General features: G+C 43.5%; 1 protein-coding gene across 2 annotated transcripts in view; it reads left to right on the forward strand.

The window, feature by feature from the left end:
* Nucleotides 1-6,449: 6,449 nt before the first annotated feature.
* Nucleotides 6,450-26,740, forward strand: part of mmrn2a (multimerin 2a) — a 31,505-nt gene continuing 11,214 nt past the window's right edge. For both annotated transcript variants that reach the window (XM_085476901.1, XM_085476902.1), the window contains exons 1-4: nucleotides 6,450-6,649; nucleotides 20,500-20,622; nucleotides 21,740-21,846; nucleotides 23,003-23,083. In XM_085476901.1, coding sequence (XP_085333027.1) covers nucleotides 6,450-6,649; nucleotides 20,500-20,622; nucleotides 21,740-21,846; nucleotides 23,003-23,083 — 511 coding nt within the window. The remainder of the gene's footprint in view (nucleotides 6,650-20,499; nucleotides 20,623-21,739; nucleotides 21,847-23,002; nucleotides 23,084-26,740) is intronic.

Below are 26,740 nucleotides of genomic sequence, written 5' to 3' on the forward strand. Positions count from 1 at the left end.
TGGACCTTTCCTTTGGTCATCTTTCTAACAGCTGCAGGAGACCAGAGTCCTCCCTGAACCAATCAGATCTATCAGACATATAAAATGATTCTCCAGCTCACGAGCTTTTGGTTGGGGCCACATTTTATCTGCTGTAGTGAAAACTTCAGTTGCACATGGAGCAGAAGGTAATCACTTAGCTGCTGTTTGCTGAGCGCTGAACAGAGCCTCCAATCAGATTAAAGGAAGCCAGCCTCCATCTTTCCTTCTTTAATGGTGAGATGAGACGAGGACACTGGGAGAAAACACAAAGCCAACTTCACCGTCCTCTATTTTTAGCTCAAAGCTTCTTCCATCAAACATGGTCCCTGTGTGCATGCTGACACGGTTAATCCACTTAGACCAGCCGTGCGTGTGTGTGTGTGTGTGTGTGTGTGTGTGTGTGTGTGTGTGTGTGTGTGTGTGTGTGTGTGTGTGTGTGTGTGTGTGTGTGTGCGCGTGTGTGTGTGTGTGTGTGCATGTGTGCGTGTGTGTGTGTAAAGATGTTGGAATAAATTATAGATTGTACCATGTGTTTAATGTGTGTCAGAAGAGCAGTGGGATCTTTTCGCGATGGATCTGCTCCATCTCTGTATTTTTACTCAAACAGCTTTGCATGACTGATAGTTCAAAATAATCCTTCTTTATCTGATGCTGGGCCTTGTTCATTCTCTGGGAGCTGTTTTACCTCCCGTCTCTTTAAGCCCTCCCTCCCTAAAAGCAACATTCCTCTGGTTGGCCAACTTCTGGAAGCCTGCCGAGGGGCAGCACTCAGCAGTGTTGTGTCCACATAAGAAAGAAATGAGTAATGTTCCACCTCTGAGAGCTCACTGTCAGGCCTTTTTCTCAAAGAATAAAACTGCTGTGCACTGCTGCGTTATTAATAAAACTGACCTGAATTACAGATTTAATAAATATAATAAGAATAACTGTAATATCTCAGCTTCTCCCAAAGATCGGGTTGAAATTGTCATTGCTCATGTGGTGTGAAAGCATGATGCTGGTACAATACTGAGGCGCGTGATGCCTCGAGTTATCGTCATCAGAAACTCGTCGTCTCTCTTTAACATGAAGGACGACTCTTTAAAAAGCCGACCACGTAACTTTACACCTAAACAGTGAGTGAACACGCAGCTACAGAACAAATGAAAAAGAACCAGTGGCTTTGAGGACCCTCACCCCTCATTTTCACAACTTTACCGAACTTTGTAGGCCTTTGTTGGACTTTAGAAATTGGCAGACCTGAACTTTTATCTTTTGGTGGTCAAAGGTGGCGAGAACTATGATCGAAATGTTTCTGGAGCTTTCTGGTGTCGTGTGGTGAATGTGGAAGTCCCGTTCGACCGCGGCGAGTCTGGCAGGTTTATGGAGGACGTGGCAGAGGAAATGATGAAGGAGTGGATTCATCACCTTCGTCCTCTGAAACGAACCCGAACGTGACTCAGCAGAACACGCAGCTCTCTCCCACACTTACCCTTGGCTGCCTCACCTCTTCTCTTATTGGCTGACTGCAGGCGCCGAGCTATTTTTAGATGCACTTTATTTCATGTTTTTCCCCACACTGATGGGCGAGGCTCATCAGCAGCACTGTCTGTTGTGGGTTACCGTGGCGATAAGAGCTGTCTTCTCAACAGTAGTGATCGATGCAGACCATCAGCTCTGCACACACACACACACACACAGGCGTACACAGTAATGTTATACATTATTGATTCTCATGAAGAATTCTCTAATAGCTGCACAAAGACGCCTATTGATGGTTTGTGTCATTGATCCTCGTTGGGAAATGTGACCTGAGAGCAAGAAGCAGATTCTTCTGATCATCAGTGAAAGGACTGCAGCGCTTTGTTTACCTGTAAATCACACTTTTAACCAGAAGTGAAGAATTATTCACAGCTGATCAGCTTCAAATATGTCAAATATAAAACGTCCAAAAGGTTTCAGCTTTGTGGCCTCTTAGAAACAAATGCTTCAAAAACATTTTACACCAAATCACTTTCCAGCATCGTCTCTGTTATTAGTGACAAATCTCTCTTTACCGCCAAGCAGCAACAAGAACATGAAACCTGCAGTTCCTCTGACGTCCGACAGAGGGCGGCAGCGAGTCCGTCCCCATAGACTCCCATGTTAAACCTTCCATCAGAAACACGTGGTACACAAACTGTTTGGTCTCTGTGGATCACTTCCTCCTTTATAACACCTGTATGGAGGGACAATGTTTTTATAACTCAGCTGAGTTAAAGTTAGCATTATTAGGGGCGTGGCCTCTGTGAGTGACAGGTGAATGGTGGCACAGGTGGTTGTAGCTGCTAGTTGTCTGCTAGTTTTTAGTGACATCATGTGACCAGTAATATCGGTGCTGTGAGTCACTGTACTCACAGAGCATCTGAGGAGGCGGAGCTCCAGTTTTGGTGAGTGAAATTCCAGAAATCAGCTGATTGTTGCAGGTATCACCAAGCTTACTGGGCATTATCCAATAACATGGTCACGTCTTAACAAACAGCCTAAACCTTCAGACCCAGGAGGTGTGGCCTCGTGTCGGCTCAGCGTGTCCGTCCTCTTCTGCTTGAATTTGAATCCCAGCAGAGCTAAAAACCCTAAATACTGAACTGAGATGTGTAGTTAAATGTAGCTGAAGTGCTTTTCAGTGAGCGTGATTATTGGATCAGATATCACAGATGTTTGTATTCACACTGCTTCAGCTGCTCGCCTTCAGGACACAGACAGACAAAGGGCTCTTTAATCCAGATGAAACAGAGAATAATGGACTGGAAAATACTTCCAACACAACAATGAAATAAATACTTTTTAGTGTAATTATGACTCATATTTCAGTCTTCAGTGGGAGCATTGGCAAAGTGGATTATTGATGACGCTCTTAATAAAAATACTAAATGCTGTTTTTTTGGTTTGGGGTCTGTAAGCGTCACGCATGCTGTTGCTTTTAAAGATTAACATTAAAACATTAAAGTTTTAATGTGAAAAGTCATAGACAGGAAGTTTGATGGCTCAGTGGAGCTGAGAGTGTCATTAACATGTTTAATACTCAGTTTGGTTGGTTGAGTCCAGCGTGTGTGTTAAAGCTCATGGATGAGTCATCGAGTCTCATGATGTTTTCCTCCCGACGAGCTCAGGACTGAACCTCCGTGAGGAATCTGACGGCTAATTGAGACCCACCAGGTTGAAGTGTGTGTGTGTGTGTGTGTGTGTGTGTGTGTGTGTGTGTGTGTGTGTGTGTGTTCTCACATGCCTGTTTGTGTTAATTATATTTTCACAGCTGTGGTGACCTGCATGTTTCTGCAAAGACAGCAAAAACTCAACGACTCTTAATTTTAACTCAACATCTTCAGTTCAACCTGACACACACCCACACCCACACACACACACCCACACACACGCACACACACGCACACGCACACACACACACACACAGTTTCAGACTCGTGTATTTGAAGCAAACACACGAGTCTGACCTGAATCACAGTAAATCCAGTGAACGTGGATCTGGGACTAACGATCATTTAAACATGGATCACTGAGAACCAGGATGTCCTGGTGGTGCGTTCACTGACAGTACGGAGATTCTTGCTCAATAATAATAATCCCACGTGTCATGGACCCAGCAATGTGTGCCTGAGTTTTTGGTTTTTGTCAATGTAAACTGACTGACATCTTTGCATTATTCTTGTGAATTCTTATTGGCCGTTTTTATTTAATACCGGTCAGGTGACCCTTTTTGGGTTTAAAAGAATGCCGAGTCAACGGACGGCTGGGTGTCAGAACCTTCCTCCACTGAAGCGTCCCGCTCAATGGAGGAGAACATAATTGAAATTGGAGACTCTGTATTGTTTGTTCTAAGCTAAAAGATTATTCTGTCGTCTTTGTGCACTTTAAGCCTGTTTTCAGCTGTTTTCTTTCCTTTACATGGTTCCTGCACAAGCGTCTTCTTATGTGTATTTATTGATTATTGACCATTAGCTCCAGTTTAAAATAGCCCAATATCCTAATACCTCATTTGTATTAACTCATTAGTGATTCATCCTTGTTACAAATGTCATGCTGAAGCTAACAGCACGGAGCAGCAGGTCAGCTGATCGCAGCCTGCACACAGAAAATTCTGCTGGTAAAACAAACAAGTTCGATTATTTCTAATTCTCAGAATCAGCTGACGTGTTTCACCCTCAGACCGTTCCAGAGTCAGAGGCCTCTGCTTTTTGGGCCTCTGCACTGGGATGAGGGGTCTGTAAACGGCTGGTGGGCTGGGAGGCAGAGCAGTTAATGTGCCGGAAGAAGATTGTTGAGCTTGTTTTGTTATCGCAGCAAGCAGGAAATGCCCCCCCAGGCCGTTTTCTGCACAAACACGAGCTGGGACAGCACAGGAGGCAGAAATCTTCACGTTTCCCCAGAACTCAAATCTATAGACAGAGAAGCAGAGTTTATGGAGCTGCTGCCCCCTGCTGGTCACATCTGCAACACACAGCCTGGGCTCAAAGTAGAGACTGCAGGGAGAAAAACACAGGAAAACATTCAAAAAGCACCCACGTCAAAGACAAATGAATCAAAACATCACATAAAAAGGTAACCATTAAAAAAATACACGTGGCACAAATGAGCCCAACTAACAAGAATCCCACAAGACGAACATTTGGAAATTTTTTGTTAGCCTTCAGGCAATAATTCTGATTAGTACAGTGCTGGACAGGACCGGCAAAAACAAGAACAAAGAACAACAGTGACCGAGTATTAATCACAAAAACAAAGAATAGCCACAATAAAATGAGTCAAAACAGCATAAAAAGCAAAAGCTCAACGAAAACCACACTTCCTCAAAATCATTTTCATCCATCCATTCGCTCCCGCTTATCCTTTTCAGGGTCGCTGGAGCCGATCCCAGCTGTCATAGGGCGAGAGGCAGGGTACACCCTGGACAGGTGGCCAGTCTGTCGCAGGGCTAACACACAGGGACAGACAACCATTCACACCTAGTGACAATTTGGATTATCCAATTAACCTATCCCCACAAGCTGCATGTCTTTGGATGGTGGGAGGAAGCCAGAGTACCCGGAGGGAACCCACGCAAACACGGGGAGAACATGCAAACTCCACACAGAAAGACCCCGGCCTGATGTTGGAATTGAACTCAGGACCTTCTTGCTGTGCAGCAACAGTGCTAACCACCGTGCCACCGTGCTGCCACAAGACTCAAAATCATTTTATCCACAATAAATCACACAGATAACACAAATATGGCCAGCACATGCACAATCCCTCATTAGTAGTAGTAATCTTCATTTTCTCATTCCTCCTCCTCCCCCCAGCTCTGAAACAATGCACGGAAACGATCCCCACCCAGAAGACCAGCTGCCCCCTCCTGGCTCCGGCTCCAGGTCGGCCTCCGTCACTGCGTCCTGCTTCACTTCACCTTAATCAGCTGCAAACATGAGAAAATAAAAGTGTCAGAGTGAGACGAGGCCCCATACCTCGAATAAAAATCCCAATAAAATCAGCTTCTACTAAACGGATTTTAAAGTAGAGTTTGTTTCAAATCCAAACTGAATTAAACAGAAAATCATGAAAATAAAAATCGAGTTTTAGTTTCTACATCTCAGCCAAGATCAAGACTTTAATTATTTTAAATTTCTCTGTATTTTAGTTTTGTCTAAAAATGTGCATAAAACAGGTGCACAGCAGTGCCCTGTGTCCTGCTGCAGGAACAGCGACCTCTGCTGCCACAGCTGGGTACTGCACACAAACTAAAGTTTAAGAGGAGCAAAGTTTTAAACAGACCAGGACAGAGACGAAGGGACGTTCGGCTTCAGTCTGGATAAAAATGAAAATCTTTGGCCTGAAGGAGCTGCTCAAAGAAAATGTCCTCACGTTCAGGTCGAACACTCACAGCAGCTGCAGCACAAACAGAAAGGAAGGAGGCGGGTGGATTTCCCCTCCTCTTATCACTCTGCACAAGCACAGACCCTGAGTCAGTGAAGGAATCTTAATGGAGTCAACAAGGAGGTGAAACTGTCCGTACTGTGTTCACACAGAGAGCAGCAACAACAGGCACAACGCCCACTGAAGCCTTTTATCGAGCGGCTCAAAGACATAAAGTACCTCAAAGTATTTAATAAAGCAGGTAAATAAATCCAAAATGCTACAAATGCAGAAAGCTTTTCACTCACAAAAAGAAAAGGGCAAAAAAATGTTCAGAAAACATTAAATGAACTGAAAATGTCTCTGCATGAAAGAGTGTCGATCACATTTATTGATCCGTTATAAACACAGAGCTGGAGCCGGTCGGAGGAGGAGGGGAAACGTGACTAAACCCTTTCCTCCTGCAGAGGAAACAGGAGGCGTGACCTCCTCCCTCCCCCCCCTCCTTCTCTCTCCTCCAGCTGTTTAAAACCGGCTGGCGCGTGAGCCACACAGATGCAGACATGACGGCAGTGGGAGAACTGGTGCTGGTGCTGGGATTATTGGTGAGCGCTCACTGCGAGGTGAGAGCACGAGACCCCGAGGTGGAGGAGGAGGAAGGGGAGCTGGGAGGAGGAGGAGGAGGAGGAGTGCTCCCCCTTCACCCCAGGACGACCGAGACCAGCCCACTGGGAGAGACGGGGAGCAATCCGGCCCGATCCGGGTGAGTCCACAAACCACTGCCTCCTCACTCTGCAAAAGAAAAATAATTTCATAGAAAAAATGTTTTTTTTTGTTTCAGTGAAACTTTTTGTTGCTGTGAAGTTTTTTTTTGATTATTTTGGATCCTATTATTTATTTGGCATTTCTGCTTTTTGTTTTCATAGTTCTGGAACATCTGTTCATTTCTACTCCTTCATGGTTTAATCTTTATTTTGCAACCCCCTTATTTGTGAGTTGCACCACTTTGTGCTCATTTTGCATCCCCTGTTGTTTTTGTAACATATCATTTTGTTTATTTTGAGTTTGTGTGGTAATTTTGCATCCCGTTCTAGGGTAGAATAAATCCACCTCTCTTTGGTGTTGGGTCACAACACGTTAGCGCGAGGCTTGAATCAGCGTTTGTGTCGATGTGCTCAGAAATAAGACGTCTGGTTGGGATAACATTTCCTGCTCTTGCTTCCTGTGGAACATCAGGAACAATGAGAGCGGCTGTGGCACTGAAGGCTGTGACTTTGGAAGAGGCGTCCTCTGATTCAGATGAAGCTTAAGATAATCTTTGGTTAGGGCTGTGGACTCACAGTGAGCACGCTAAGTTTGCAAGGAGAAGCTCTTTGTCTTTGACTTTGTGGCTGTTCTGCAGTTTGTTTTGTCGGCATGTTCAGACACGCTCACCGCTCTGGACCTCACACGCTGATAAGATAAGATAAGAGATAAGATAGAACTTTATTAATCCCTCGGGTGGGTTCCTCTGGGAAATTCGATTTCCAAAAAAGCACAGCACCGACAGAAGTTACAGAGTTATACACACACACATATATATAAATACAGAGACAATATAAATAAAATATACGAAGGGGATAAATAGAATAAATAGGAATAAAAAATAAAAATACAAGTGAATTGCACATTTCAAGTATTGAGTCTATTGCACCGTTGACTATTTACAAAAGTATTGCACAAGGTATTGTACAGTGAGGTGCAGAGGCACTACAGCTTAGTTGTTCCCTCCTTTGTCCTCCTGTTTCCCCTCCCTCTCCCCTCCAGAGAGGAGTTAAACAGTCTGATGGCGTGTGGGACAAAGGAGTTTTTAAGTCTGTTAGTTCTTGTCTTTGGGAGAAGCAACCTGTCACTGAACAGACTCTTCTGGTTGTTAATGGCTGTGTGCAGAGGATGCCTGGCATTGTCCATAATGTCCATCAGTTTCTTTAATGTCCTTTTCTCTGCCACTGTCACCAGAGTGTCCAGCTTCATGCCGACCACAGAGCTAGCCCTCCTGATCAGTTTCTCCAGCCTGGATGAGTCCTTCTTTGCTGTGCTGCTCCCCCAGCACACCACAGCATAGAAAAGTACTCCAGCAACCACTGACTGGTAAAACATCCTCAGGAGCTTCCTGCAGATGTTAAAAGACCTCAGCCTCCTGAGGAAGTACAGTCGGCTTTGGGCTTTTTTATACAGGTGCTCTGTGTTGCATGACCAGTCCAGTTTATTGTCCACCCACAGCCCGAGGTACTTGTACTTGTTGACCACCTCCACCTCCTCCCCCTCTATCTGAACCGGCAGTGGACCTGCTCTAGACCTCCCGAAGTCCACAACCAGTTCTTTAGTCTTTGAGGTGTTGAGTTGCAGGTGGTTTGTGTGACTCCATGCGACAAAGTTCCTCACCAGACTTCTGTACTCCTCTTCCTGATCATCCCAGATACACCCCATGATGGCTGTGTCGTCTGCAAACTTCTGAATGTGGCATAATTCAGAGTTGTAGCAGAAGTCAGAGGTGTACAGGGTGAAGAGAAGAGGGGACAGCACAGTTCCCTGTGGTGCTCCTGTGCTGCTGACCACAGTGTCAGACGTGATGTCCTTCAGCCTGACGTACTGTGGTCTGTCGGTGAGGTAGTCGGAGATCCAAGCCACCAGGCAGGGGTCCACCTCCATCCTGTTCAGTTTTTCCTGAAGCATACAGGGCCGGATGGTATTAAAGGCACTGGAAAAGTCAAGAAACAGGATCCTGACCGTGCCTTTTCCCCCATCCAGGTGTGAGTGGGCTCTGTGTAGGAGGTACAGGATGGCATCCTCCACTCCGACACCTGCCTTGTATGCAAACTGTAGTGGGTCCTGGGCATGTTGTACCTGTGGTCGGAGGAGGTTGAGGAAGAGCCGCTCTAGAGTCTTCATAAGATGTGACGTCAGTGCCACCGGTCGGAAGTCATTCAGCTCATTGGGCCGGTTCTTTTTGGGGACCGGGACGATGCAGGATGTCTTCCAGAGGGCGGGCACTCTCCCCAGTCGCAGACTGAGGTTGAAGACTCGTTGTAGCGGCTCCCCAAGTTCAGCAGCACACGCCTTTAGCATCCTAGGACACACCTTGTCTGGGCCTGCTGCCTTTCTGGGGCGAAGCTTCCTCAGTTGTCTCCTGACCTGATCCACTGTGACACTGGGAGATGTTTGGGAAGAGGGGAGGGGGGGAGATGTCTTGCTGCTGAGAGAGGGATTGGAGGAGGGGGGTGTCATGGTGTCAGGAAGGGGGGGAAGCGAGGGAGGTAGGAGAGTGGGGATTGGACTCTGTAGTGAAGGTGAGGGTGGGGGGGTTGTGGGCTGGTCAAACCTGTTGAAGAAGTTGTTGAGTTCGTTTGCCTTCTCCACAGTCCCCCCCACTGTGCTTTTCTTGGTGTTGTGGCCTGTGATGGTTTTCACACCATTCCAGACCTCCCTCATATTGTTCCTCTCCAACTTCTGCTCCACCTTCCTCCTGTAGGTGTCCTTTGCTTCCCTCTTCTTCACGTGCAGGGCCTCCTCTTCATCGGCTCTTTGTGATAGGTGTAAAGTTGAGAAACAGCTTTGCCCTGTTGACTCTGTCATGCCAGCATAATTTTAACAGGCTGCAAACACATGCATGATTCATGTCCCCTTAAAGCCTGTGCTCCAGCTGATGGTGAAAGAAGTCCTTTATTCAGAGTCCCACCAACAAAGTGTAGTTCAGATATGAGACGGGGTCTGTGAACACATTAATCTCTCGTATCTTTGGACTTGAGTAAACATCTCCTGTCTAATTCTGCATGTCAGCACTTTGGTTTCTAATGGCTTTGTCATCATTTTGCATCCCTCTTTTACTTTGCTTGTGAATCTGGTGTCTTTGCAGCCATCTGATGTGTGGTAGTTTTCTTATTTATGCCTCCCTGTCCTGATTTTGTTGTTTGTTTGTTTTCTTCCCATTTTGTGAACATTTTGTGTCCCGTTTGGTTTGGCTTCTCTTTGAGGCCATTTTATAGATTCACTTGATCCTTTTGCAGCACTTGTATTTAAGGTCATTTTATGGGTTCAGTTTAATTATTTTGAATCACCTCTTTGACATTCATTCATTTCTTCTGTTGCGATGTTACTTCATGTCTGCTTGACTTTTTGTTAACTTGACATTTTTCCTCTTTTATGCTCATTTTGTCTCCCCTTCTTCATTTTACACATTTGGCTGTACTTCCAGGTCCTTTTGGAGTAACTGTGACATTTTATCATTATTTTACTTGGTTTGTTTTTGAATTTGTAGATTTTCTTTCTTGTGTGCACATTTAAGCAGCTTTTCAGTGATTTTACAACTTTCTTGGGGCCATTTAGCATCCCCCTGTTGGTAGTTTTGTGTCTCGTTTGAAATGCCTTTGCGTTCACTTTTAGAGTATTTTCTAAAAGACAACAGTTATATAAGGGAGGACTCTCTGACAGTGAGGATTATCTTACAGTGTTTGTTTTTCCTTCAGTCACATTTCATGATGTCTTAAGTGGAGTGGACGCTGAGATGTGGAACGTGTTTGTTGGAGCTGAGACTGACAGACTAAATAAGAGGATTAAATCTCCAAAAGGGTGACTTTTTTTTGTTTTTGGAGTATGCTCAGAGGCCTCGGTCATTATTCCGACCCACATCCATCGTACAGATTCCCAGATAAAACGATCCCCCGGGCTCTCAGCAAAACAACCCTCTATTAGCTCTGTAAGTGCCCCCATCAGCCCCCATCACCACAACGCTGCTTTAATCACACAGGCGGAGCTCTTTGTGCTGTAACGATAACAGCTCCTTTCCTCACGGAGTCGGAGGGCGGCTGACTGTGTACATTTTCATCAGAGGTCAAAGGTGAACGGATAGTTTTTGATTCCTTCATGTCGAGGCTGCCGACATTTTCAGGTCCTTTAAAAAAGATCAGCTCGAAACTGCAGACGTGCTGCAGGAACATTCAGACCTTGAAATAAACACTTTATTGTATTTTATTCAGTTTTTTTATTTATATTTTCTCTTAACAAAGTGAGCTCTCTGTTTTTTCTTCTTTTTCTTTAACCCTTTGACGTTATTTGACCAAGATACTACACTGTGCAAAAGTCTTGAGCTGGCTCTCATTTCTTGACAGTTTACTTCCAAGAACTCGGACTTCCTTCCCGTCTCAGTTCTCCGGCTTCCTGAAGCTCTTCCAAAGTTCTTCTTTGGACATTGGCTGCTTTTTCACCCATTTTCAGTCCAGTCCTCACACCTGAGAGATGTTTTTTGAATCTTGGTCATATCAAATATTTACTTCCAAGCTAAACTGCTCCATGTGTTTACATGGGAAGACTGTTGCACAGTGCTGTGTGTAGATGCATGCTGTGCTTTTCGGCTGTCCTCTTGTTATAGAATTTTGAAATTATGTGTCTGCGGGAGAAAATGGACTGAGCGCGCTCAGATATTTAAATTCTTTCTCTTTGTGTGCTTTATGTGCGCATGCCTCCAGGTGACTGTCATCAGCGTTCAGATAACATGTCCTCCTCATCGTCAGCGCTGTAATCGATGATCATGCAGGTGTGTCAATCTGGTATAAAAATAATGGTGCAGGATGAGAAGTTTAAAGTGTTTAAGGGCTGAAGATGATGAGATCAGGCTTGTATCTTCCACCACGGTCACATGTCTGAGCTGCACATGCTGATGGGTGCAAAGCATAATTTAATATTCATCGTGCTTATTTAAAGTGTGCACAAAGTCTCAGGAGAGCACCGCCGGTTCATCCAGCACCGTCTGCAGCCACATTTTCATTAAACTGACTGCAGACCCTCCTGATCTCAGCAGGATGAAGCCTTCGCATCTTCCAAACTTCACGTTGCTGAGAGTGAGCTCTGTGTGGTGTTATGACATATCCGTCCTGACCTCCTGCAGCCTCGTTATTCAGATCGAGGCTCTTTCACAAACAGCCTTCAGATATGAACCTGAACTCTCGGCCTGCAGCAGGAACCTCAGCGGCCTCGGCTTGTTTTCCTCCATGTCTCTCGGGATGACTCTTCCTCGGAAACGCTAAGATCTTGATCTTGTACGCTCACCAAAACAAATGCGCACACAGCTAAACGCGGCGGTTTGACAGACCACAGCTGTGACGCCGAGCAGATTTGAGGATGTTTGGTCCACGATGTTTAAAACACAGTGACACCTCCTCCTTAGAAAATGACTGACAGAGTGAAATTAAACCCACTGACTGGATGTTTGTGTTGGAAAAGCTCAAATCTCTTCAGGCTGACTCACACTGAACATGTCAGTGCTCCTCTTAAAAGTTCAAAAACACACTGTAACATCTGTTGCCGACAAAAAAACCCAAACAGCTTAATAAGCTGATAAGATGACAGCCAGGAACGAGTAAAACTATTACAAAATGCTGTTATTAATAATGCAACAATAATTATTAATAACTGCATGGAGACACAAAATAACTTGAAAGATGGAAAATGATCACAAGTAGAGACAAAATCTTAAGAGGATGGAAAATAAAAACCAAATGACAGGAAAAAAAATACTATGAAGGTGTAACATGATCACAAAGAGACACCAGGTAACTGGAAATGGGAGCATTTGTTAAAAAAGAGATGCGCAAGACATGAAACGGGATGCAAAATGAGGGAAAAGGCTAATAGAAAACGAAATAGTAGAAAATAACGACAAAGTTTGTGCAAAGAGATGGAATATGGCCCAAAGTTAACCACAGGTCTAATGATGAGAAATAAATTACCAGAATGAATGATGAATCACCAAAGGGATCCCATTATATAAAACTGGTGATAAACAGATTGGTATCTTTACTGCCTCAGTTTTTGAAGATTCTTGAAAAACTATTTGCAAACAAACTAGATTCCTTTATTGATAAATATGATTTATTGAATGATCATCAGTATGGCTTCAGAAGAAACCGTTCAACATCTCTGGCTGTGATGGAATTTATTGAAAATATTGCAACGGCTGTGGACGAAAAACAGTTCGGAATAGGTGTTCATTGATTTACGTAAAGCCTTCGATACGATAGATCATTCATTACTTTTACAGAAGTGTGAAAGGTAAAGAGGTGTTGCACAATTTTGGTTAAATAGTTACTTGAATAATAGGTTCCAATATGTGAGTATTAATAACATGAAATCTAAACTTAGAAAAGTAACTTCCGGAGTTCTGCAAGGATCTGTTTTGGGACCTAAGTTATTTTTACTTTATATAAATGATATTTGTACAGCCAGTGATACTTTAAAATATGTGGTGTTTGCTGATAGGACATAAAGAAATTATGGAAAACAGTGGAAACAGAACTCATGTAATTAAATAGATGGTTTGTATTAAATAAACTATCATTGAGTGAAAGTAAAACAAAATTTATGTTATTTGGAGGTAGTAAAAGTAATATTAAAGTAAAATTGAATTTAAATAATGCTGAAATTGAAAGAGTATATGAGACAAATTTTTAGGAGTAATTATTGATGATAAACTTTGTTGGAAGCCCCACATCGAACATGTGAAACGGAAATTATCCAAGTCTGTTTCTATTCTTTATAAAACAAGAGATTCTTTGAATAAGAACTGCCTTGATTTATTGTATACTTCCCTTTGTTTGCCTTATATGACCTATTGTGTGGAAATAGGAACACATAGAAAACCTATTTGGATTCAATATTAAAATTGCAAAAAAGAGCTATTAGAATAATAAATAAAGTTGGATATAGGGAGTCCACCAACCAGTCTTTTGTAGGATCATCTATGTCAAAATTCATGGACATTATATATTCTAAAACTTTAGAAATTATATATCGAGTGATGACAAAGAATGTTCCAATTTGTATTTTAAGTATGTTTCAACTAAGAGATGCAAAATATGATTTGAGGGGGTCTTATGTGTTTGAAATGCCTAAAGTGAGAACCAATGTTAAGTATGTGTGTCAGTTATGGGAGTGAAATTATGGAATGGACTTAATGATGAACTGAAGATGTGTTTTTATTTGTCATTTTCAGGAAGAATTAAAAAATTTGTATCATACAAGGTAATAGAAATTTGGTTTGATGAATAATTTTGTGTTGATTTAATTTCTTGATTTATCATTGATTTCTTTTCAAACTGTTATGTAACTTATTTATCAATGCTATTTATTTTCTTGGCTAAGGATTTGATTATTCGTATGGGGGTAAAGGACAGGATAATTATAAGCCACAAGGCTTCAGCCTATTCCTTTTTCGGTTACTGTTTGGTTGAATACTTTTATGTAAAATTATAATCTGTTGTTGTTGTTGTTGTTGTTGACCGAAAAATAAATTTAATTTCAAAAATGTCCAGAGTGGCGACACACAGTGACTTCAAAGGCGGACGCTAAATAGATTTATGAGGAAAATGACAGAAGAAAAGCCACTAATATTATGTAAAATGACTATAAATATACAAAGTGACCACAATAGTATACAAAATGAGTGCAAAGGAGGAGAAAATGGACCCAAAATACAGGCACAGGGATTCAGAATGTCCACAAAAAGGACAGAAAAATGACTTTAATATGCAGGTACATTAAACAGGTACAAGGATGCGAAGTGATCAAAGGGACACCAAATATTGCTAAATTGGTGCACAATAGGTACAAAGATTAGAAAAATAATTTCCACAAAATCCCAAAGGGATGCCAAATAGTAACAAGAGCAACAAGTGTTATTGTTGGCAGACATTAAATGATCACAACGGAACAATCATGTCTGATCACGACAAGTGTTAAAGAAATTACTAGAATTATCCAAAATGAACAGACTCAGAGGCCAAGGGACGCTGAATGGGCACAGGGATGCAAAATGACCACAAAGAAACACAAAAGCTCTATAAACAGATGCAAGATGGTTACTAAAAGTTGTTCAAAGGTCTACAACGTGAAGAGTAAAAGATGTAAAAAGAGCTCAAATCTCTTTATCTCTCATTTCTTCTGTGAACACTCATTCCCATCATCCTTCGCTCTCCTGCTACAAGTTCAAGCACAAATTTCGAAATGTGTTCTAGGAAAATATCGTCTGCTCTCAACTATAGGAAATTACAGTCATTCATCACTGAAGTAATTCCTGGCATGAGTCAAACATCCATCTAAACAGCTTCTCTGCAATCCAACAAAAACAAAATCCCCTCATTTAGTTTCACTTTGTTGCAGCGGCTCATGTTTGTGAAGATAAAGTGTTGAAATGAGTCGGAGGAGTTTCCACTTCACTCTCAGACCTGCAGGTTCTCGCTCTGCTCGCACATTTGAGGAGTTTTCTCAGGATAAATGACGAGATTAGCCTGCATGATGTGGTGCAGAGCCCCGAGTTTAGTCTGACGGGTCAAATGGAGCTGAAGGTGGAGATTAAAGAGTTGCTCTCTGATGTTGTTGCACTGTCTCACACTCACCTGTGCACGAAAGACGTTTAACAGCTTAGTTTCCTGGAAATAACACGATGACCCAGCGTGCAGCAAGCACAGACGGGCCCCCAGCATCCCACAGAGGAGCCACACTCCCCCCAATTACAGAGATTTGTGCTCTTTTTGCAGTTACTTTGTTTTTGGATGTTTTTGTGTCTTTGTGGTTAACTCTTTTGTGTTGCTGTGTTGTCTCATTGTAGTCCACAAGCTTCCTAATCTGCTCCTCCAGCTTGCTCATGCATTTGTGTTTCAGTTTAGCCTGGAGTCGATCTGCGAGGTGTGTGTGTGTTTCTGCTTTATTTGTTTGAAAGTGTGTGTTTCGTTGTTCAGGCTCAGCAGCAGGATGAGGGGAGACTTCCTGTATTGAATTACTCACACTGTGAGGACAGATTGTTGAGTAAAAGTTCAGCTACAGAGGGGAGGATTGTCACATGCTCCTGAAATAAAATGGACCAGGTTAGCCTATCAAATTAAACCTTATCTCAACATTCTTTAAGGTGCAACGAGAAACCCCGAAGACCCCGAGGACATCGATTTAAATGATCCACAAAGGAGAACAGCATGAATGTGAAACACACAAAAGCCACAAGGAGATGTCAAACATTTAAAAAGAGGATGCACAATGACCACAAGGCTGGAACTTTAAAAGATGAAGGAGTGAAGAAATGCCCTTTAAAGGGAAACAGCCACGGGAAGGATCAGAACATTTACGAATGGATGCACAATGGCTGACAGGCGGAGGGGGGGGGCAACCGCAAACGAGTAAAAGTTACGAGAAAATGATGGAAAATCACTACAAGATGCACCCCCCCCCTCCCGGGATGCAACTGTGGAGGCTTCAGAGGCCTCGTGCATCAAAACTGGGAGTCGTGTTTGTCTAAGACTCGCGTCCAGGAGCACAGACGAGGTCGTGAAACGTGAAAATACGAACTCTGAGAGCTGTTGGTGCCACCGTTCGCCAGAGTCAACAGACAGGAAGTCCCGAGATAAACAGACACACACACAGAGCAGCTGTTTGCTTCAGCGTTCAGTCGACCAGTAAACTGTGGACGCTCTCTCTCTGCAGTCACACAAACTGACGCCGTTCTCGGGCTTCATGCTGTGACTGCTCCTTTCTACACATCCTGTACTCGTGACTGAAAGCCTCAGCAGGATTACGTTTTTCTTTTAAACTAGACTTAAACTGGACATAGATGGCTTCTTTTACTCCTCTTTCAAACCGTCTGTCCTCTCTGTCCAAAATGTGAACATTGGCATCCTCGAAAGAGTGACCTTTGTCCTTTAGGATGCCAATGTTCACATTTTGGACAGAGAGGACAGACGGTTTGAAAGAGGAGTAAAAGAAGCATCTATGTCCACTGTGAGCGACCATCTTTGAACAGAGGCGGTGGTTTACGACACCGTCTGTAATCTATAATCTCGTTTTGAGATCTTTTCTCAGTCACATCCTGGGCCGTCTGACCTCAGGAAATCACATGATAGGGTGGGGCCAGGTTTCACAATGAACTCACCCGAAACTCTGGTTGATTGGGACCCACACCCAGTTTCACACCTTGGCTCATGTGATTAGGTAGAGGAGCATTAGGGGGTCCTTTGTCCCTCTTGAGGGGGGAAACTCCCACAGGGTTTAAATCTGGGACTCTCCACCATTTGACCTTAGAACTGAAGAAGCTTCTCGGATGAGAGGTGAAACGTCTTCAAGCAACTTAAAGAAGTCCAGACACTTTTCTTTCCAAGCTCCTTAGACTGCACTTGGTAATATTGCAGATCAGGGAGACAGTTTGTTTGTGTGTGTCTGTCTGCACATGTGTGGTCATCTACAGAGACCATGTTGTGGAGTCTGACAGCAGTGGGAAGGAAAGACCTGTGAAATCTCTCCGTCCCACACCGTGGGTGCTGCAGCCACTGAAGGAGCTGCTCAGTGCTGTCACAGTCTGCTGCATGGGGTGGGAGATGTTGTCCAACAGGGATGACAGCTTAGCCGCCGTTCTCCTGTCACTCACCACCTCCACTGGGTCCAGAGGACAGAACAGAGCTGGCCCTGCGGATCAGCCTGTTCAGTCTCTTCCTGTCCCCGGCAGAGATGCTGCCGCCGCAGCAGACCACAGAGTAAAGGAAGGCTGAGGCCACCACAGAGTCATAGAAGGTCTTCAGGAGTGGGCCCTTCACTCCAAACGACCTGAGTCTCCGCAGCAGGTACAGCCTGCTCTGCCCTTTCCTGTAGAGGGCGTCTGAGTTATGAGTCCAGTCCAGTCTATTGTTCAGATGAACACCAAGGTACCTGTAGCTGTCCACAGCCTCGATGTTCATACCTTGGATGTTCAGTGGTTGCAGTGGAGGATGTTTGTGCCTGCGGAAGTCTACCACCAGTTCCTTGGTTTTACTGGCGTTGATCTGGAGGTAGTTCAGCTGGCACCAGTCCACAAAGCCTTGAGTCAGTCCTCTGTATCCTTGTCGTCTCCATCAGTGATGAGGTGACTATTGCAGAGTCATCAGAGAACTTCTGCAGGAAGCACTGGGTGGAGTTGTGGGAGACGTCTGCAGTGTAGATGGTGAAGAGGAACGGAGCCAGAACCGTTCCCTGTGGGGCCCCCGTACTGCAGACGACCCTGTCCGACACACAGCCCTGAGTCCTCACATACTGTGGTCGGTCGGTGAGGTAGTCCAAAATCCATGTAGTGAGGTGATGGTCTAGAGATGGCACGATACCACTTTTTTATGTCCGATACCGATATCATAAATTTGGATATCTGCCGATACCGATATGAATCCGATATAGTGTTTTTTTAATCAACAAAACTGTTTTTTAAATATCTTGCTGCATTTTGTATAAGTTCATACTCAAGTTTAAAACAACAACTACACTAAAGCTATTCTGTTATACCTGTATGCAAAAAAAAATATTTCATTTTAATATTTCAATACTGATCAATCTAATAAACTTAAACCTACACCATCCTCACTATTCTGGTATTTTAAAGAGTACTTAGCGTAAATATTAAGCAACCTAACTAATAGGGTTCCAACTCCCAGCAACAACAAAAATAAATAAATAAAAAATAGGGAACCACCCCTCACGCGCCACCTCATGATGCTTAATCGACGTAATCAACCTTAATTTGATGCAGTGTGAAAAAAAAATGCACAGAAATCAATTATTTTTCAAGAAATATTAAATAGATTCAACATCTTTCTTCAACAAAATTGCAGACTGCACAGATGGTACCTTCCCAAAGGAAAAAGTACTATAGCTTACTAGGGTATATATATTAGACTTAATAGTTACTATATACAGTAATTGACTTCTATTCATTTTACATCAAATTAAAACTTTGGGTGTCAGATAATTATTTATTAAAAGCTAGACATTTTAAATGAGAATAAGAAAGAAAAGTATGTCTTTGTGCCCCCTTTTCCCTGTTAATGCCCTATCGGCCCCCCTGGCTAAACTTTGCTAGATCCGCCCCTGCACAGTTACCAGCGTCAGCTACGTAGAAAAAGATCCTCGAGTAGAAAGTAATATTAAATAAATTCTAACAATAGCTGATCAAGCTTAAACGTGCTGCTGTTGTTCAGCCGCTGGTTTCCTCTTTCTGGCGCAAAGTGGGCCAAAAACAAACAAGAGAGACTCACGACAGAAAAGCCGATCAGCTGATCGTTAAGCAGTTTCATGATTGAAGTAGCAGCAAGAAGAGGCAGTCGTTTGTTAAGCTTAACGCAGGAATGCTTTACAAACATTCAGAGATGGACTTACACACTTGCTTTACTTCTCTCGGGGATAACTTTGTCGGAGATGAAATGCCGGGTTGCTAGCGAAGCTCCAAATGCTATCCAGACCACAGGTCCCGCATGCCACAGCCGCTCTATCACGTGATGCATACTGCTCCGACGTGCTAACGTTCTGAGGTGAGTTACGGCGTGTTGCAAGTTTTACGAGGTGCTTTTTTGATATTTAATGGATCGGATTACATTTTTTATTTTTCTCCGATATCCGATCCAGTAATTTAGGTCAGTATCGGACCGATACCGATACGTAATATCAGATCGGTCCATCTCTATGATGGTCCACTCCAGAGTTCTCCAGCTTGTCCTTCAGGACCGAGGGAAGAATAGTGTTGAAGGCACTGGAGAAATCAAAGAACATGATTCTCACAGTGCTTCCAGCGGTCTCCAGGTGAGAGAGGGAACGATGTAGGAGGTGAATGACGGCATCATCCGCTCCAATGCCAATGGTAGGCAAACTAAAGTGGGTCCAGTGATGAGCTCACCAGGCGCCGAAGCTGAGCCAGGACCAGCCGCTCCAGGGTCTTCATCAGGTGGGATCAGGGATTAAAACAAACCCAAAGACGAGCCTTGTGTCTTTTCACAAAAACAAAAAAAGAATCAAAACTTTAGTGATCAGATCCCAAAGAGATGAAAACCACGTCAGAACAACCGAAAAGAGAGAGGACATTTAGAAAAGGGATGCAAAATAATTACAGAGGTATCAGGATAACACGAGGCAACTGCAAAGGAACAAGAAGCATTTAAAAAATGATGCTAAATTAAAAACTATGAAAAATGTCTTGGAGCAAAAATATTCATAAAGGGATGCCAAATTAACATAATAACTAAAAACATAGTTTTTAGTTATTCTGGTGTTACTATTTCATTCGCCGTTGTCTCACAACAAAAACATAAACTAAATCTGCATTTTTGGACTCGGCTCACGTTTTTATTCTTATTCTGTGGTTTTCATGGTTGATTACTCTTCAGAGAGTGGAAGAGGGCTTTTCCTTGAAGCTGAGTGTTGGTGGCCACTGAGAAGAGGGCACAGTCTTTGACCTCTGACCCCAAACAGGAATACAGAACAACAAACTGTGTGTGTGTTTCCATCTTCCTGTAACGCTGTGGACATCTGGGGTTTTCCTGGCTCACAACCGGCCTTTAAGAGGAGCCGACTACACGTCTGTGCACATACAGCAGAGGCAGTTAGACCGAGTTACACACAAATATGTGATCTTTCTTCTTGTTCTTAAAGGAGCACTAACATTTTTTCTTAGCAGGAAAACTGTGGACATATCACACTACATCCTGACTCTGTGTGTGTGTGTGTGTGTGTGTGTGTGTGTGTGTGTGTGTGTGTGTGTGTGTGTGTGTGTGTGTGTGTGTGTGTGTGTGTGTGTGTGTGTAGGAACTGGTGTCCGTTCGTGCATAACCATGTGCAAACGATGGCAGTTATGTGTGGAACAGAGAAGTACACCATCAAGTCCCAGAGTCCATGTCCGAGCGGGACGCCCGACTGTCACCTGACCATGTGAGTGTCTTTGGTTCGTGGCTTCAGCTGAAGAAGACTGTGACTCATTCGTTGATCATTTTAGTTTTTCTCATTGGGGATCGTGAGGTTTCTATAACACCGTGAGTGTAAAATGCGTTGATCTTTGCTCAGTAACTTCCAAATCTGTTTAATATGTAGATATGATATATATCTATCTAACAGACTCCAGTTTGTGCATGTAAATGGGGAGTCCTCTTCACACACTGAGGTTAATTATGGAGTTCCACAGGGTTCAGTGCTAGGACCAATTCTGTTTACATTATACATGCTTCCCTTAGGCAGCATCATTAGAAGACATAGCATACATTTACACTGCTATGCAGATGACACCCAGCTCTATCTGTCCATGAAGCCAGATAACACACACCAATGAGTTAAACTGCAGGAATGTCTTAAAGACATAAAGACCTGGATGGCCGCTAACTTTCTGCTTCTTAATTCAGATCAAACTGAGGTTATTGTACTTGGCCCTGAAAAGCTTAGAAATATGGTCTCTAAGCAGATTCTTACTCTGGATGGCATTACCTTGGCCTCCAGTAACACTGTGAGGAACCTTGGAGTCATTTTTGACCAGGACATGTCCTTCAACGCACATATTAAACAAATATGTAAGACTGCGTTCTTCCATTTGTGCAACATCTCTAAAATTAGAAATATCCTGTCTCAGAGTGACGCTGAAAAACTCGTTCATGCATTTATTCTGTCTCGTTATTAGTCTCTGTCTCTCTTTCACAGCATGTCTGTATCCTGTCTTCCTTCTGTCACCAAAGTGCTTGGTGACAGTGGCATCAGATCTAAAAGCCTCCTGTCACTAATCATCATCTTCCAACTACTTTGATGTGTGTTTTCAGTGTAACTTTAGTAGACAGTAGAAAGCATGTTTTATCCCTTCACTGACCTGGGTCCAGCTTGATGTTTCATATTTCTCATGTTTTCCTGTGTCAAAATCCTGAATCTGAAAGTTCAGAGTCAGAATAAACCTTAAACTTTGGGAGTCAACCCGCCCACAGACGTGACGTCTTTGCTGAAGGTGATGGCTTCTATAGAGGCCGAGCAGCGGTAACCACGGTGTGTTTGTGTGTGTGTTCGTGTGCAGGTACAAGCTGTCCACACGGCCGATTTACAGGCAGCAGCAGAAGATCGTAACCGCTCTGCTGTGGCGCTGCTGTCCGGGACACGGAGGACACAACTGCGAGGACACAGGTGAGTCAGCAGCATCACCGTCACTCGAGTCCGCGTTAAGGATGTTTTTGTGAAGCAGACTTCAGTGTTGCGCAGGTTGTAGCACAAACGCTCAGACTGACATCAGAGAGTTATCCATTAAAAGTCCACCTTAAGCGTTCCTGTCATGTTTGGTGCCCTTCCTGTTTTGGCCTTTAGGTGGCGCCGGGTCTGCACTCGCTGGCTAAAATCTGCTCTGGTTTGTTTGGGTTAAAAGCAGCCTGATTACATTTATCCACTGCACTTTAATGTGGTTCCAAAGTCAGAAACAAGTGAACAGAAACAGCCTGAATAACATATTCAGGGAATAACGTATGAAAATGTGTTTTATTTATATTATTGTCCTTTCAATGGTAGAAATCCTTTTGTATTTATGATGTAAACATATTTATTAATATTTATGTTTAGTGAGTTTGATCCCGACGGCCACAGTGAGCCTGAAAGCAGCCGCGGTTATTCATAAACTACTCGTTTTAATAGAGGAGATGAGGATGGAGCATATTAAGAGTTGCTCTGAATGGACGCCTGGTTCTGGTTTCCCCCCGCTGGAGTCTATTTTTACTTTTCCAAGAACAGGCGGGCTTTAGTATCGCTCGGGAACTTAATGTGTTCCAGATTTTCTTGGCGGGTGGGAACAGCCGTGTTTATCTGCGGGAGGACGTCCTCTGCTCTTCGCTTCTGTTTGTGTGACGCTCAAAGTTTATCAGCGGTCGTCTCTCAAAGCTCCCAGCTCCCCCACAAACAGGCCACATTATTGCATGATCGTAGCCGGCTAAAACAGAGACGGCTGCTGCCTGCGTTTTTCTGTTTTCAGCATCTGAGGCACAAAGTCAAAGCCACAAGTTCATGAATCCATCACTGAGTCTCAAATCAGGAGGTCATGAAGAGAAACATTAAAGTCGTTCATTCTCTGCCTCAGTTTATTATTATTATTGTTATTATTGCTGCTCTGAGCCCTCGTTGTGCTCGGACGTCAGCTCTGATTTAATCTGAGTTTATGGGAAGAGGAGGAGGAGCGGGCGTCTCAGCTCGGACCGCTGCCTCCAGGATACAATCATTTGTATTGACTGTCTCTGAGCTGACTCTCTGTCTTTGTTAGTTTAAACTGCAGTTTTACAGCTTGTTTCTTCTCCAACAGTCTCAGGCCCTCGGCAGGATTCTGAAAGCTCGACTCTGATTGGACGATCTGAAGCAGGCACATCAGAGGTCAAGGCTCCAGGTACGCTCTTGGAAATGAAACATTTTTGACTCTTCAGGTAACTCACGTCTCAGACTGTAGAACCACAGCGAGCCAATCAGTGCGTTGGTCATAACGAACAGGAAGTGGTCATCGATGGAGTCAACAATCAGACTCCACCTCAGGGTGATCGATTTGAGACTTTTCCACTTACAGTCGAGACCCAGAACTCAGCTTTCTATCAGATCTGTTTGTAGTAACTCTTTTTAAAGCTTACAAGTACTGCCCCTCAGCAGGCTTCCTAAAAATGACCAATCAGAAAAAGAGAGAAGAGCTAAACAGCTTGTTTCAAACACAGGATGCACTGATGATGCATGGACCTGAGAAAGAAGGATTACTCTGGACTGTGAATCATGCAAAGCTACGTCAGTCACATGACAGATTTAAAAACAACAGGAAATGACCCAAATGAGTCTCCAGTCATAAATCATTGAAAATCACACAAAGATACACAGAAATATAAACATATTATTAAAAGCAAAGTAAAATGAATAAATATGAATAAGTGTAAAGAAAAGATCAGGTAGAGGGAATAATAATGATATGTACTCATTAAGAACAACAAGTGAAAAGATCTGGTCATTAAAGGGTGGAGGAGGGGTCTGCAGTGAGGATGACCTCAGAAACCTGGAGGAAGAATAAGCTGAGAAAACGCAGCTAGAGGAGCCGCCTCCAGCTGCAGGAGGTGCTGCTGCGGTCACACCGGGGAAAACTGGTTACGGCGATCTCTGGCTGACCTGCTGGTCTCTGTTTGCGGTGGTTTTCGACTTCGTGTTTGCTCAGAATAAATTGGTTGGCTCTTGAGTTTCACCTTCACTCTCTGCGTTAACGCCGCGCTCTGACTCATTACTGTTCTAACAAAGTGAGGAAGCACCGCGCTTAACCACCGCACTCACATTGACAAAAGGTCAAGTTCCCTCCTCTCCCCTGGAGAAGAGGGCGTGGGTGCGCCAGTACCAAGGTCACCTCCCACCCCACCCCCTACTCCCACATTCGCAACATATAAACAAAGAGTGAGTCATCTGGGAACCACAGACACACTGTTCAGAGGTCAAAGGTCACACTGGCCTGATGAGAAGATTCAAGTTGGAGTGAGCTGATGGAGAGGAGAAGAGTGCAAGTCAAGTCAAGTGGCTTTATCATCATTGCAACCATGTGCACAGTGAAGGAGAACAAAAACAGTGCAACACCAGACAGTAGAAAAGTGCAACAATGACAGTTGGTTGTGCAAAAAGACCGAGCATTGTGCAGGACAGGTGGGCAGAGGTGATCCTGATGCAGGACACATTTCACACGACATTGGCTGCAGTGACCTAAGACCATCACAAACAGATGCCAAAGAATATCAAATACACCCTAAATGACTACAGTGGGATGCAAAATAAGTACTAAGACATGTAGAGTGACCATGAACTGATGGAATAAGACCACAAGCATGCACGAAAAGTAAAAATTTGACTACAAGGGTGTGCAAAAATGACCAAAATTAAACAAAACCCCACAAAAGGATGCAAAATAAGTACTGAATGATGCAGAACAACTTAATGACTTTAAACAACCAAAGCAAAAGCAATGACTACAAAGGGATAACAACATGAGTGTATAAAAGGGCAAATTTACCGCAGAGAAATGCATGATGTTTGCCTACTGGTGGTGGTCAGAGGGCCCGGTGGCGCCTTTGTCCGGCAGCCTCGCCTCTGTCAGTGCGCCCCAGGGCAGCTGTGGCTACAATGTAGCTTGCTATCGCCAGTGTGTGAATGTGTGTGTGAATGGGTGAATGACTGAATGTAGTGTGAAGCGCTTTGGGGTCCTTAAGGACTAGAAAAGCGCTATACAAATGCAGGCCATTTACCATGATGATAGATATTTTTAAAGACGAACAAAATAATCAAAGGGCTGAATGTGAAATTACCACAAAAGAATGAACAACAACATCTAATGGACACTGAATGACTAGAGGGATGCAAAATAAGTACAAAGAGACGTTAAAGGGAGTTTAAGAGCGCGCAACAGCAGAAACTCAAACGAACGTCAATGAACCGAGGAGAGCAAGTTTTTGGTTGTTCTGCTGTTTTTCGGTTTTCTAACTGCAGCAGGTTGATTCTCTTTGTTCTGCTTTTGATTCAACAGGAAGTAACAACAACAGTTTTCTCAGCTTCGGTGCCGCACTGTGAAATTTCATTACTGCAGGATACATGCAGAGTACATGAAGTATTTATAGCGTGTGTGGCACTGAGAAGCCTGAGAATCAAAACAGTCGATGTTGTTGGAAAAACACGGGACTGAAATAGACCTTTGGCCTTTACGGGCTCGATTTAACAAAGAAAGACAAACAAAAAGGCCGTTCCTCACACACCTCCACACGGTACAGTCCGCTCCCACCGCGCCTACGATTGAACCCACTTCCTGCGAGCTGGGGTCGATGAAATTAAATCACTAACACGATGGGACACAATAACAGGAACACCTTCAAATACAACAAGCGTGAGTCATCCACTCATAACACTTGCAAGCACTGCATCACATGAAATTCTTTGTGCGGTAGTAGCCTCTGCAGTGGAAGCTAATGCACGTGTGTCCAGCTTTTTAAAGAGAGAAGAGATCAAGACTTTAAAACAACAAATTGAGCCATGAATCCCTGAATCACCTCTCAGTGGTCTTAAAAATGATAAATGAGACGAGATTACAGTTTTGTTTTAGAGCAGCAGCTATCGGTTAAATCATCAGTTATCAGTTTCTTCAGCTCCAAAAATATCTAAAATATTAAATTCAGAGAAAAGAGAAGTATCAAATGTTCACACTTAAGAAGCTAAAACAAACAAATCTTTGGGGTTTTTTCTTAAAAGTGACCAAAATAATTATTCAACCGTCCAAAGACGCAAATACAGCGACTCACATTCGCTTACTGTACTTATTCTTTAGTTTCTTTAGTCCACTGCAGATCATATGGAAGCAGACACATGAGTGCTCCCAGTAGGATAATGTTTGCAGCCAACCTGAGGTAAAGTATCGCTGAGGAAGATAAATCTAAAGTTTCAGACCTTCCTGGTTAGATGCATGAATGAGGTGATGCAGGCAGAGAGTTCAAGAAATTGAAGGAGAAACTCTCCGAACTGAATCGAGTTCATTCAGGATGACAGCAGTCAGACGGATGAAAAAGAAATCGTATAGAACCAAACATATGCAACCAGAGGGATGCAAAATGGGCACAAAAGAATGGAAAATTATTTTAAAATCATACAAAAGAGGCACAGATCCTCAACTACATCAAGGGGATGTGAAATGATTACAGAGGGATGCTGGGGGGGATCCTGGGGGTGGGCTGGAGGCAGACCTGCTGTGGCGCTCCCTGAAGGAAGCACCTGAAAGAAATGCAAGACCAGGAACAGTCTACAGAGGAATAACGATGATAACGAGACACAACATAATGAAGTGAAGTAAAAACTACCACTGTGGGATACCGAATCGCTCCAGATGGATGCAAAGAGAGCACACAGGAAGGCTGATCTACAAACTGTTGTGGTTTCAGACAAACAGCCACAAAGGGATGCAAAATGACTACAGCAGGATGTGAAAGGAGAATAAAATGACAAACCATTACAAAGAGATTCACCTGCAGACCCACAAAATAAGCCTAGC

Source organism: Copadichromis virginalis, linkage group LG13 (assembly GCF_057382275.1).
Source record: "Copadichromis virginalis isolate Kocher_CV1m ecotype Utaka linkage group LG13, C_Virginalis_male_GT1.1, whole genome shotgun sequence".
In the NCBI taxonomy this organism is placed as follows: Eukaryota; Metazoa; Chordata; class Actinopteri; order Cichliformes; family Cichlidae; genus Copadichromis; species Copadichromis virginalis.